At 46.2% G+C, this 11,061-nt stretch overlaps 1 protein-coding gene across 2 annotated transcripts; it reads right to left on the bottom strand.

Moving 5' to 3' along the window:
- On the bottom strand, window positions 1-7,856 carry ENTPD4 (ectonucleoside triphosphate diphosphohydrolase 4). Of its 2 annotated transcripts, none has more exons than XM_065856535.2 (13): window positions 7,767-7,856; window positions 6,772-6,890; window positions 6,307-6,504; window positions 5,690-5,895; window positions 5,197-5,347; window positions 4,998-5,101; window positions 4,356-4,415; window positions 3,997-4,151; window positions 3,000-3,166; window positions 2,477-2,801; window positions 1,747-1,832; window positions 1,366-1,527; window positions 1-1,101 (listed from the first exon to the last, which is right to left on the bottom strand). In XM_065856535.2, the coding sequence occupies exons 2-13, from the start codon at window positions 6,777-6,779 to the stop codon at window positions 873-875; spliced, it is 1,851 nt and encodes a 616-aa protein (XP_065712607.1). In that variant the 5' UTR covers window positions 6,780-6,890; window positions 7,767-7,856; the 3' UTR covers window positions 1-872. The 2 variants fall into 2 exon arrangements, with proteins under 2 accessions (XP_065712607.1, XP_065712608.1); XM_065856536.2 differs by having other exon boundaries at window positions 4,021-4,151.
- Between the last annotated feature and the right edge of the window lie 3,205 nt (window positions 7,857-11,061).

Genomic DNA, 11,061 nt, shown 5'->3' with positions numbered 1-11,061 from the left:
TTCATAAAAATCCCACTTTTAATCATGGACAAATTTGCTTTCAAGTAAAATCAACAGTTTTAAATAAAATATAAATTAACAAATGGGAGTACCCGAAACAACAACGAAAAAGAGACACTGTGCATGTCTACTCTAGCAGAAACAGAAGTCTGGGCGTATTCCAGTTCTCTTCACCTTACTGGAGTTTCAGGGAGATCTCTGATTGATTATGAAGCAGAAATAAAGGATTAAAAACTAGTGACTTTGCCACTATGAGGATATCGCTTCCGAGACAAATGGGGAAAGTGTCACAATAACCAAAACTGATTTCAGCAGTTTTGTGGAAGCACAGCATTGGGTGCAATAGGTTTTTCTTCTCATCACAGTACTTACTCCAGAATATAAAATCAGATAAGCTGTCCTAAAAGGTTCTGCTACTGCTTTCCAAAACCCTGCACTTCCTGTTCTTTGACTGAGCAGACTCAGAATCAAGGAATCAAGTGATATCAATCCTGGAATCTGGGAAAGAAAAGCAGTCCTCATTCACCCCAGCTAACAGTATTTCACCACCTCACCCAAAGGATGAGAATTCACACTCATTCTCTTACCATACATAGCTTAAGCTGCTACTACTCATTTACTGACAAGTCTGTGCTTGTCCCATTACACGCAAAAGTGCAATATTAAAAGAAACACACATAATTTTTGGCAGATATTGTCTAATGAGGCTAAGCCAAGTTGACCCCGTTTTCCCACGTTTCCAAAGCCCAGCTGTATCCCACACTCCAGGCAATCTGCTTCTTCAATGGTTCAAAGGGACAAAAAGGAGGAACCCTGAGGCAAAAATGGCTTTTTGTGTAGCAAGTCCAATAAAAAGTCTCCGCCACAGCATCTCATAAGGGTCCTGCGATCTTCTGTGCTGGGAGACCTTCCTCGATCCAGAGGGAGGAGGACGAGCCGTTCCGCAGCATTCGCCTGTGGATGCGCCGCAGCCTCAGCAGGTAAAGCAGGATGGAGAGCAGCACGATCAGGAAACAGACAAAAAACAAGTAGTGATTGTAAACGAAGGAGAAGCTCCTCCAGTGGGAGTGGCTGCCACGGAAGTTTTCTTGCTGGATGTCTCTGAAAAGAACCAAAGGGATAACAGAGCTAAGCTGCAAGTCAAACTTTGCCTCCAAATCATCCTACCAAACAAAATAGCGCCCGTTTGAGTAGAATCATCTTTATAAAGCATTAATTGAGCTGCCTGAAATACATACTGAGGACATATACAAGGCACTAGCAACACCATCACCTGCTTCGCTCTCCCCACGTTTCTTCCCTTCACAGAACTCCCACACTTCCACCCAAACGCTATGTCCAGATATCTGAGAAAACAGCTGGTACCTTAAAGGTAAAAACCGTGTTCGGTAAAGAATGGCTCCCAAGGTCCACTGCACCTCTTTGTCATAAACCTGCAGAGCTGTTTTCAAATTGTTGTAACTCACGGGAAAAGAGAAGCCGCTGTGAAATACTTCATACATCCAGGCGGACTTAAAGCACTGGTACCTATAGCAAGAGCAGCACAAGGTCAGACCGGCACTCAGAGAGTCCCAGAGGACCGGGGAGCACAATTAGACACATAATTACCAGTACTTTTTAACGGCTGATGCAATATTTAAGGTTACATTCACACTTTCAATGATTTCATTAAATGGATCATTGGGACATGACCTCTCCCTGGTGACTCTGCGCAAATGCATTTGCTGTACAAACACAAATACTCACTTCAATCTGTGGAGATCAGCATGTGATGCATAAAGACCACGGTCAAAACGTTCCCGGAGGACGGACCACTTAGTGGCACAATAATCCTTCAAGGGAAAAAAGAAAGACTTCAACATTGCTTCTGCCTCGAGCAGAAGAAAAGCTGGAAAACGCCAAAACCAGCTTGCCTCGCACTGCTAATAATCCAAATCACAGATTTCATGGTATTTTCTGTAACATTTTCATCCATACTTGGCATTTGCAGTTAAATTAATATCAGTAGCACTTAAAGTCTTCAATCAGGTACCTGGAGATGTTTTTAGGGCATTAAAGCAGGTCATATTCATTTATTTGATGTTGTAGCCTTACTTTAAACTGTCCCCAACAGATCGAGCCCTGTCAGGAGTAACACCTGCGAAACTGATACAAAAATGCGTGAAGCAAGAGGAATTATTTTTTCTAGCAACTAATACATTCCTAAAAAGAAGCAAGGGATGGAATCAGCACAGATTTCCTCACTATCAATAGTTGACTACCATGAGCCCCATTCCCTCTATGGCCAATTTTACTATTGTGCCTTAAAACAAGAAAGAAAACACGGTGAGGAAGAATGATGTGCTGTGATAGTTCACTGCAGGATAAAAGGATTTTGGATCTTCAGAAGAAGAGTTTTGCTGCAAGACTTTCAGAACAAAACACTTCTGGAGAGTTGTTTTGAATTAGAAGCAGCTTTCTCTCCAGAACACTTTACCTTTGCAGCTTTCATAAACTTGGCAGCATTGTAATCTCCTCCCATGCGTAACACGTCCTCGGTGCAGTAGTAGAACTCTGAGAAGCCATAGAATTCGCTGTTCTGGAAGTGCACAGCAGGCTGGTAGACACCATTCAGGGACGTCTGCGTTTCATTGGTCTTATTCATGAAGGGCTGAATGATCTCACGACACAGATTGAAGTCTCCCGTTCCTCGCAGATACATGACCTGTCCGTTCTGCTGGATCTCGTCCTGAGCATCCAGGGGCAGGCAAGGATCTAGGTAGGGTAAATCAGAACTCATGCCAGTCTGTTTGCCCAGCAGTCTGTATAAAAGAGAAGAATAAGCACAGTAACAACTCAAAATCAGAAACATCGAGCTCTGAGATAAAACTGCATCAAATTTACCGCACCGCACGCGGAGAAATTAAGTTTTATATCAAGACTTTTTGGTAAATATACCCACGTGAGGGGCTTCCTGAGCCCAGTGATGCACAGAACCACATTCCCAAGCAGACTCTGACCTGTTTTTAAGCACTGTGCTGGTGAACAGACTCTCTTCGTATCTCTGGCGCGCTGCATTTCCTCCAAAGCCAAGGAACGTGGCTACATAGACTCTGTACACGTGCTCAGTTTGATGAGCGTCACAACCCAGGTTGAATTCTGCAAGTAAGTTTTTGGCTACTTCCTCCTGTAGGAACACAAACACCCAAGATTAGCTATAAACAATATGAACCAGAACCTAAAAAATGAGGGTTTTGGACAACTGGGTGCCCTTGATATCTTTAAACTTCACTCCTTACTTATCTGTGTCTATAATTTATAAAACCTGTGATAATAAAAACCCACCACTTCATGCGAAGATATATATCATTATAACAATGCATTAAGAGTCAAAAGATAGGGCTTTGATGCTGTTCTTTAGATGATTTCTCAGTGAAGCTAATGGGAGGTTATTCAGCTTCAAAAAGCCAGGAATTCCTCTAGACCTCAGTGAACAGAAGTTGGAGCAATTTATGCTCCATTTAAGACTTGTAACAAAGACATTTGCTTCCTACAACAGATGAACTGTGCTGAGGATGTAGATGATATTAAAATAAACCGTACTGTTAACCCCCCCGTGTCCTGTTAATTCTATTTCTTCCAACTCAACTTGAAGGAAAAAGTCATATTTTATGCAACTTCTCATATAGGAACCACACAATATTTTGTTCCTAAACTCCTACAGTCTCATAACAAATTTAAAAATGGCACATACATGCACACACATAGAGAATGCATGCCCACTTAAATGAAAAAATTAGTGGCAAATTATAATAATCGAAGTGAAATAAGTGTTCAGATGAACAAAATACAAATGAAGTGCTTAGCTGATGAAGGGTTTGTATTTGCCATCTTCTCTTGCCTTGGTTTTGGAACGTGATGTAACAAAGAACAGGACTCACAACAAAGAAAACCAAACCAACGAATACGTGTCAAAATAAACCAAAAGGAAAAGAAGGAAGTTGCACAGATAATAACCTGCTGCGAAGAGGCAAAGCTTACAGTTTTAGGGACTTCGTACGCTATCTGAGTCGACACGCCGCCCATGTCGAGAATACCCACTGTCCTCTTACGGAAAATGGCCTCTTTGTTCTCGCTGCCCGGGACGTGCACCTCCACAATCGCCTCATCCTCTGCACAAAACCGTAACACACCAATCAGAAATACAGCTGAGCTGGGCCTAAAGTTAACTTTTGTCCTAGCAATGCAGATCATTGAAGTTTCACAAAGAAATTAAGCCAACATCAGCATCTGCACACTAATACCTGTCTAAAAGCAACAGGGAAGCATAGGGAGGTGCTCGAAGTCCTCCCTAAAATCACAATTAAGATACTTACCATCATCTGTGTGTTCAAATCTCCCAAGAACAAAGTTGATGCCGATCCACGCGTACACTCCTACACGCACAAGAAAACAGATTTCAGGAGTATCTGGTACATATCATCTTAAAAACAGAGAGGGATCTTTTTCCATGTGAGTTAAGATACATCACTGCTCATAGTTTATTACATAAAATATTTACAGGTTAAACATTCCTGACACATTATTCTATTCCATCTCTCCCAAGTCAAGGCTATAATAAAGAGTCCTAATTCTACGTATTAAAGACAGTCTGATGTGTAAATTTCATCAAAAATAAGCACTTTATCTTTTAAAGTGATTTTAAGCTGATCACACCAGAACATCGCTCCTTTAGAGACCATTTTTCCCTGCAAAATTTCTTCTATCAAGAACATTGTGCCTTATCCTCACCCCTCCCTCCCCAAAGCCGGAGAAAATGGACTGAAATTCCTGCTAAACACGGATAATTAGAAAACATTTGGACAACTTAGAGGATTACAGCAGATGATCATCTCCACACTCCATATGGTGCTACTCAGGAATAAGGTCTCTCAACCAAACAGTAACAACAAAATTACCCAAGTTGTACCGTGAAAATAATACACATTTCAAAGGTTGTTTTTCCAACGTTAACCTACCTTCCTGCTTCCCTGAAATAACCTCTGCATGCGAGTCCGAGAACAGAAAATCAAAATGCACGGGAATATCAGTGAGCAGATCTTCAAGTATCGCCTTCTGCTGGCTGCAAAATTACATTACAAAATAACATTACAGTTAAAAAGAGTCAGACGCACCAAGGTCACTATTCTAAAGGCTAAAAATAAGATGTGCAATAACCTTTCTGGCAGAATCCTCATTCCCGCAGTACATAGAATGTAAAGAGGCGTCTCTTTGTGTTTTGCACGTGGCACGTGTTCGGCAGCAAAGCTCAGAAGCGGAGAAATATAATCGCTGACCTTTTCGGGAGAGCTGGCAAACTCCGAAATGCCTGGTGAAACAGATCAATACGAGAGTGAAACAACTCAGGCATCAGGTATTTCCTGGTAAATCTCAACAACCAACACAGCAGAGAAACAAGCAACCCAACGCCAAACCCAGGAAATCGGCTACAGGAATACAAACCAAGTTAACAGTTAATCATCCTCCAAATATGAAACAAAAACCTGTATTAGGTTTATTACCTATTTATATAATTGGTTGGGAGGAGTGCCACGCTGACAACTCACAAGTGTCCTTTACCCAGAGACTTTAAATATGGGCTTAGAAAAAGCAAAGTTGGGACAGGCAACTACTTAGAAAATTGCATCTAATATTAATTTCTTTCCAGTACCTGGTTTAATTTTCATAACAACCGGTTTTCTGGTTTTGTCCCTCATCTGTTTGATGTCCAAGAGATCGTGTGGATTCCCGTTGTGCCGTGGCCAGCAATACACAAAAATCCTCGAGCCGCTGCTGCCACAGTCCACAACGATCCCATAGTTCAGATTGGGGTTGTTTGTATCCGTGGCTTCGGTGTCAGTTACTCGGGCAAGATATCTAGAAGAAAACCAGATGTGGGGCTGAATATAGAAGTTTTTCTCAACATCAGACAACTGTTTCCCGATGGGAATCACCCAGTTTTCACTATTGCTGAAGGAAGTAAAGTGCCACCCATAAGAATCAAATTCCCACAATAAATACCAAAAGCAATTTTCAAAATAATTTACCATGCAACATTTTGGCACCAATAGTTTTACTGAGCTGCTACAGATAGATAAAGTATTAGAAAGCTGCATTATTGATAAGTGATAATCAACTTAGACAACGAATGTTTCGTAAAAAGCAGGAAGTTTTACTCATCCATTTCCCCCCCATTCATGTATTTTACAGACAAAACCTGCCAGTGTTTTCTCTTTCGCACCAAAAGTACGTTTTGTTCCTTCCCACAAAAGCCTCTTCTGCTCTCACCTGTGGAACCTTTTGTCCCTGTACGCACGCCCATATTTATTGCGGATGACCACAAGGGAATAGTACAGCAAAGAGACGGCAGCAGCGAGAATTCCTATCACGAGGATCTGCCGCAGGGTGGTGTTGAGAATCCGGGGACACCCCACCGGGGAGATGCTGAAGTGCCAAGAAGCAGGAAGCAAACACGAGATGCTGATCCTAAAATTCAAAGGGGATATTCTGCTTTAAAAATGGACTTTACTACCAAAAAGAAGCACAGTGCATTTTAAAACAGGCTAAGGACAAACAGATTCGTAATAAAACTTTTTACTCTGCTCTATCTTTGCTCGTGCTCTGGCTTGAGTGTAACAGAGACACTATTCCCACCTTTGAATTCACCATTAGCCACAAATTAATGCTTAAGTTCCCTGTCCTTCACTCAACAGACATCACAGCTTGATCTGACAGTTCCTTTGGGATTCTTACCTCCCCATTTTGGGATGTGAGGAGCAGAAAGACCAGTTGGTGCTTCGACATCAGCCGGTCACCTCAGACTGACCAGGCACGTCCTCCATTCCCAAAGCCATCGCTCTGCTGTTCCTGAGCTAGAAAGAAAACACAGATGATCTAGAGAGCGTTCAAAGGGCATTGTCAGCAGATTGATCTCCAGTCCCACTACTGCCTGCAAAGCCAATCCCCAAGATGTAAATCACAGAATCCCAGAATGTCAGGGGTGGGAAGGGACCTGGAAAGCTCATCCAGTGCAATCCCCCATGGAGCAGGAACACCCAGCTGAGGTTCCACAGGAAGGGGTCCAGGCGGGTTTGAATGTCTGCAGAGAAGGAGACTCCACAACCTTCCTGGGCAGCCTGGGCCAGGCTCTGTCATCCTCACCATGAAGAAGTTTCTCCTCAAATTTCAGTGGAACCTCCTGTGTTCCAGTTTGAACCCATTGCCCCTTGTCCTATCATTAATTGTCACCAAGAAGAGCCCGGCTCCATCCTCCTGACACTCACCCTTTATCCCTTTATAAACAATAAGGTCACCCCTCAGCCTCCTCTTCTCCAAGCTAAAGAGCCCCAGCTCCCTCAGCCTTTCCTCACACAGGAGATGTTCCACTCCATCACCTTTGTAACGGCTCCATACATAACATAATAAAAGCAATACCTTAAAAACCCCACAAATGGTGACAGTTGAGCACAGGCCAGGCCTCCCAGTCCTTCCCCACCGCCCCCGCCGCTCTCACAGCCCATCCACACACACCCTGCTCAACAAACCACCTGCCCGAGGTGCCACCAAGGCCCCGCTCCGAGCGGAGCGGAACAGGCCCCAGCAGCCCCCGGAGGGCCCTCGGCTCTTCCTCCCGGCTCCAGCGGCGGGTAGGCCGCACGGCCCGGCCCCGTGTAACCCCCCCATGCCCGCAGCTCCGCTCCGCTCTCGCTCCCCCATTCCCTCGGCCGGGCCCCGTTCACCGCGCTCACCTCCCGCCCCGCCGCATAGCAACGGGACACCCCGCCACTTCCGGAGCCCGCCGCCGGACGTGACGCACGCACGCACGCATACACGTGGCACAGACGTTCTCAGTGCTGGGCTGGGAAAGGGATTCCCCGGGGGGGCGTGGTTGATGTGTGTGGGCGTGGTTGGTGTAAGGGGCGTGGCCAAGGCGCGGGGGCGTGGCCAAGGCGCAGGCGTTGAATTCGTGTTTGTTAATTTAACTAAGAGATAAATTAAACAATAATTAATAAATTAACGTATAGCCTGGGGGCAAATGCTGCTGGGTTCTGCAAGCTGTAGATAGCATTGCCAGCATAGCCATAAACATCAATACAGCAAATAAACATACAAGCAGACACTTATAAATACAAATATACACACAGAAACATTTGTTTATATATTAAACGCAGGCAGTGGAATGGTCGCCGCTATAATAAGCATCTACATGTTTATGATTTAAGTAATAAATAAATGAATCTGGTTAAATAAAATGAGTTAAAAGCCGCTCGGCGCCTGGTAGGAGGAACCCTCCTGCGCGTTGCTGCTGAGCGGCAGCACGGATGTGCCCACGCAGCTGGAAAGAAAACGTTTATCCAGGCAACGATAATGTGTTAATAACAGGAATAACCTCGCGGAGAGGCTGGGGAGCCTCGCTGGAGCGGTTCCCGGGATGATGGGTTTTTCACACTGGATTCTGCATGCTGCGTTTTGCACACCAAGTTTTGCTCGTCGGGATTTGCACACTGGATCTTGCATACCATGTGTTGCACGCCAGGTTCTGCATGCCAGGTTTTGCACACTGGATCTTGCACACCACGTTTTGCACGCCAGGTTTTGCACGCCAGGTTTTGCACGCCAGGTTTTGCGCTCTGGGTTTTGCACACTGGGTTTTCCCTGCTGGGTTTTGCACGCTGACTTTTGCACGCTGAGTTTTTCGCGCTGGATTTTGCACGCTGGGTTTTGCATGCTGGATTTTGCACGCTGAGTTCTGCACGCTGAGTTTTTCACGCTGGATTTTGCACACTGAGTTTTGCACGCCGGGTTTTACTGCCGGATAACCAGGCTGGGGCCACATCTCCTTTTCCCACCACGTCTCACCACTTCGCCATGCGTTGAGAACGAAGTCACTTGTCTCTAACACGTTTTTGCCCAATAGTTAAAGTGTTTTAATTAACTTCTCACAGAAGCAAAGCACAAATATATTGAGTAAGCCCCACAATGCGTGGTGTGCCATGGGGAGATGGATTTGCTGGGGCTGGAGGGAGGACTCCAGGTCTGCAGCTCCAAAATGGGCAAGACATTTGGCGTCTTTAGGATTTTTACGTTTTAACTCTTGTCCGTGGGTTATATCCCTTGTTAGATTGGGCCCAAACGGAGCGGGCAGCCTTGAACTTGCAAGGAAAGCTGCGCTGGGTGTGCGCCGGCAAGAAAGAAAATGCTTTGGGACGGCAAATTATGCCTAATTAATGAGAGGACCTGCAAGGAGAAGGAGCTTTGAGTCCGTCCTGGCATGGCACAGGCTCCCACCGGCCACACAGCTGCTGTCGCAGCCCTTTCCGAGCTGAATTTCACCCAAAAGCAGCTGCTGCAGGTTGTGGCTTGGGGGGAATGGTGGAGACGAAGGCACAAGCAGGAGCATGTCGGCGGCAGCAAAGGCTTCGTGGGCTAAAGAAACACCCATCAAACCACGCAAACAAAACCACGGCGCTGGGGGGCGGTTTGCGGGGAGCTGAAGGTGGATTTTGCATCTCCAGGGGTCGCCCTGGGCTGAACGGGGCGTTCGAGATGCTGAAAAACGTGCGGGAATTGAAGAGCCGCCGATAAAACCCTCATTGCCGGAGCCCGCGGGTGGCGCAAAATGGAGGAATGTGAGCGGGTTGTTTTTGAGCGTGCTAATTATTTCCAGATGCACGCTCCTCGCGGCGGCGGCGAAAATATTGGTTGTTTGCAGATGTGTTTCATTCCACCGTTAACAGCACCGCCAAGTGGGAGTGAAACCTTTCGTGCCGGTGACACAAACCTGGGCTCTGCCTCTGATCTCCCGGCGTTCTGCAGGGAAGTTTTCCCCTAATCCTGCTTTGCTCCCCCCGTGCAATGCGGAAGAAATTGGGGATAAAGCTGCTAAAATGCTTTGGTTCGGCTCTGAATTGGTGCCTGGAGGGAGCGGCTTGATGCAGAACCAAAGCGCTGGGGCACCAACCGTTTCCAAAGGAAAAAGCGTGTAGGACACGCACAGGTCCCCCCTGAGCCCCCATTGAGGTGTGTGCGGGGTGCTCGGTCACTATCTCGGGGCAGCACGTCGCTCATCCCACCGCACCCTCCCCAGTATCAGCCCCCACTGAGCACCAGGACCAGCAGATATCACCGTGTCTCCCAGATGGACTTTTCTCCTTGCATTTTTGTGTGTATCTGTTCAAACGCCCCTCTGCCCATTTCCAAGGGCATCCCTGCTGCTGGCTGCGCTCACTCCGCGGTGAAGAAAGCTGATGTTTTATTTGCTTGCACTGCAGCAGCAGGACAGGACTGCCCGCCAGCCACGGCCCCATTTGCACACCCTTCCTCTCCTCCTTTTCTGCTCTTTTCATCACACAAACCCCAGAAGAGGCAGGTTAAACAACTTGACCAAGGCCACGCGAGGGGTCAGTGGCAGAGCAGGATCGTCCCCGGCTCTAAACAACAAGCCAGGGTTTTCTCCTTTCTTTCTGGTTCTAATTTTGCTAAGTGCTAGAAACAAGGCAAAAAGAAAAGAGTCAGAGCCAACCCCAGCAAACAAACCCCGTGGGATCCTTCCAGCTGCCTCTGCCCAGTGCCACCAGTCACTCCACCACCAGCATGTGCTGTGCCTTCCCCATTGTTTCCCCAGGGCTTCAAACCAGCAAGGCAAGTCGACGAGAAAAAACTTGGGTCCAGGAAGTAATACAAAAGCCAAGCTTAATTATACACATGGGGTATTGCCTCTCCCTGTGCCATTCATCCACGGAGAGAGGCGATGGTAAATTAGGTCAGGTTATGTGAGCACTGAAATAAAACCCACAGGCCAAATTCCTGGCGTCCACACCTCCTTTACCTCCGAGGTTGCATAAATGTCGACATACGCTGTCTGCATTGCTGAGTTTTCAGATTTCGGCTGTTTTGGTGTCGGAATAACCCCGCAGCATCACTAGGGCTCAATTCTAATTCGATTTGCATTCGTGTTCATGGCTCTCAATGGCATCAACCTAATACGCTGTGGTTGATGTGTTACATATAAACGCTGGCTATGAAACAAATCACTTGGTAATC

Source organism: Patagioenas fasciata, chromosome 26, assembly GCF_037038585.1.
Source record: "Patagioenas fasciata isolate bPatFas1 chromosome 26, bPatFas1.hap1, whole genome shotgun sequence".
NCBI lineage: Eukaryota > Metazoa > Chordata > Aves > Columbiformes > Columbidae > Patagioenas > Patagioenas fasciata.
The sequence above is the reverse complement of the archived record's forward strand: the minus strand, read 5'-3'. Positions and strand labels throughout refer to the sequence as shown.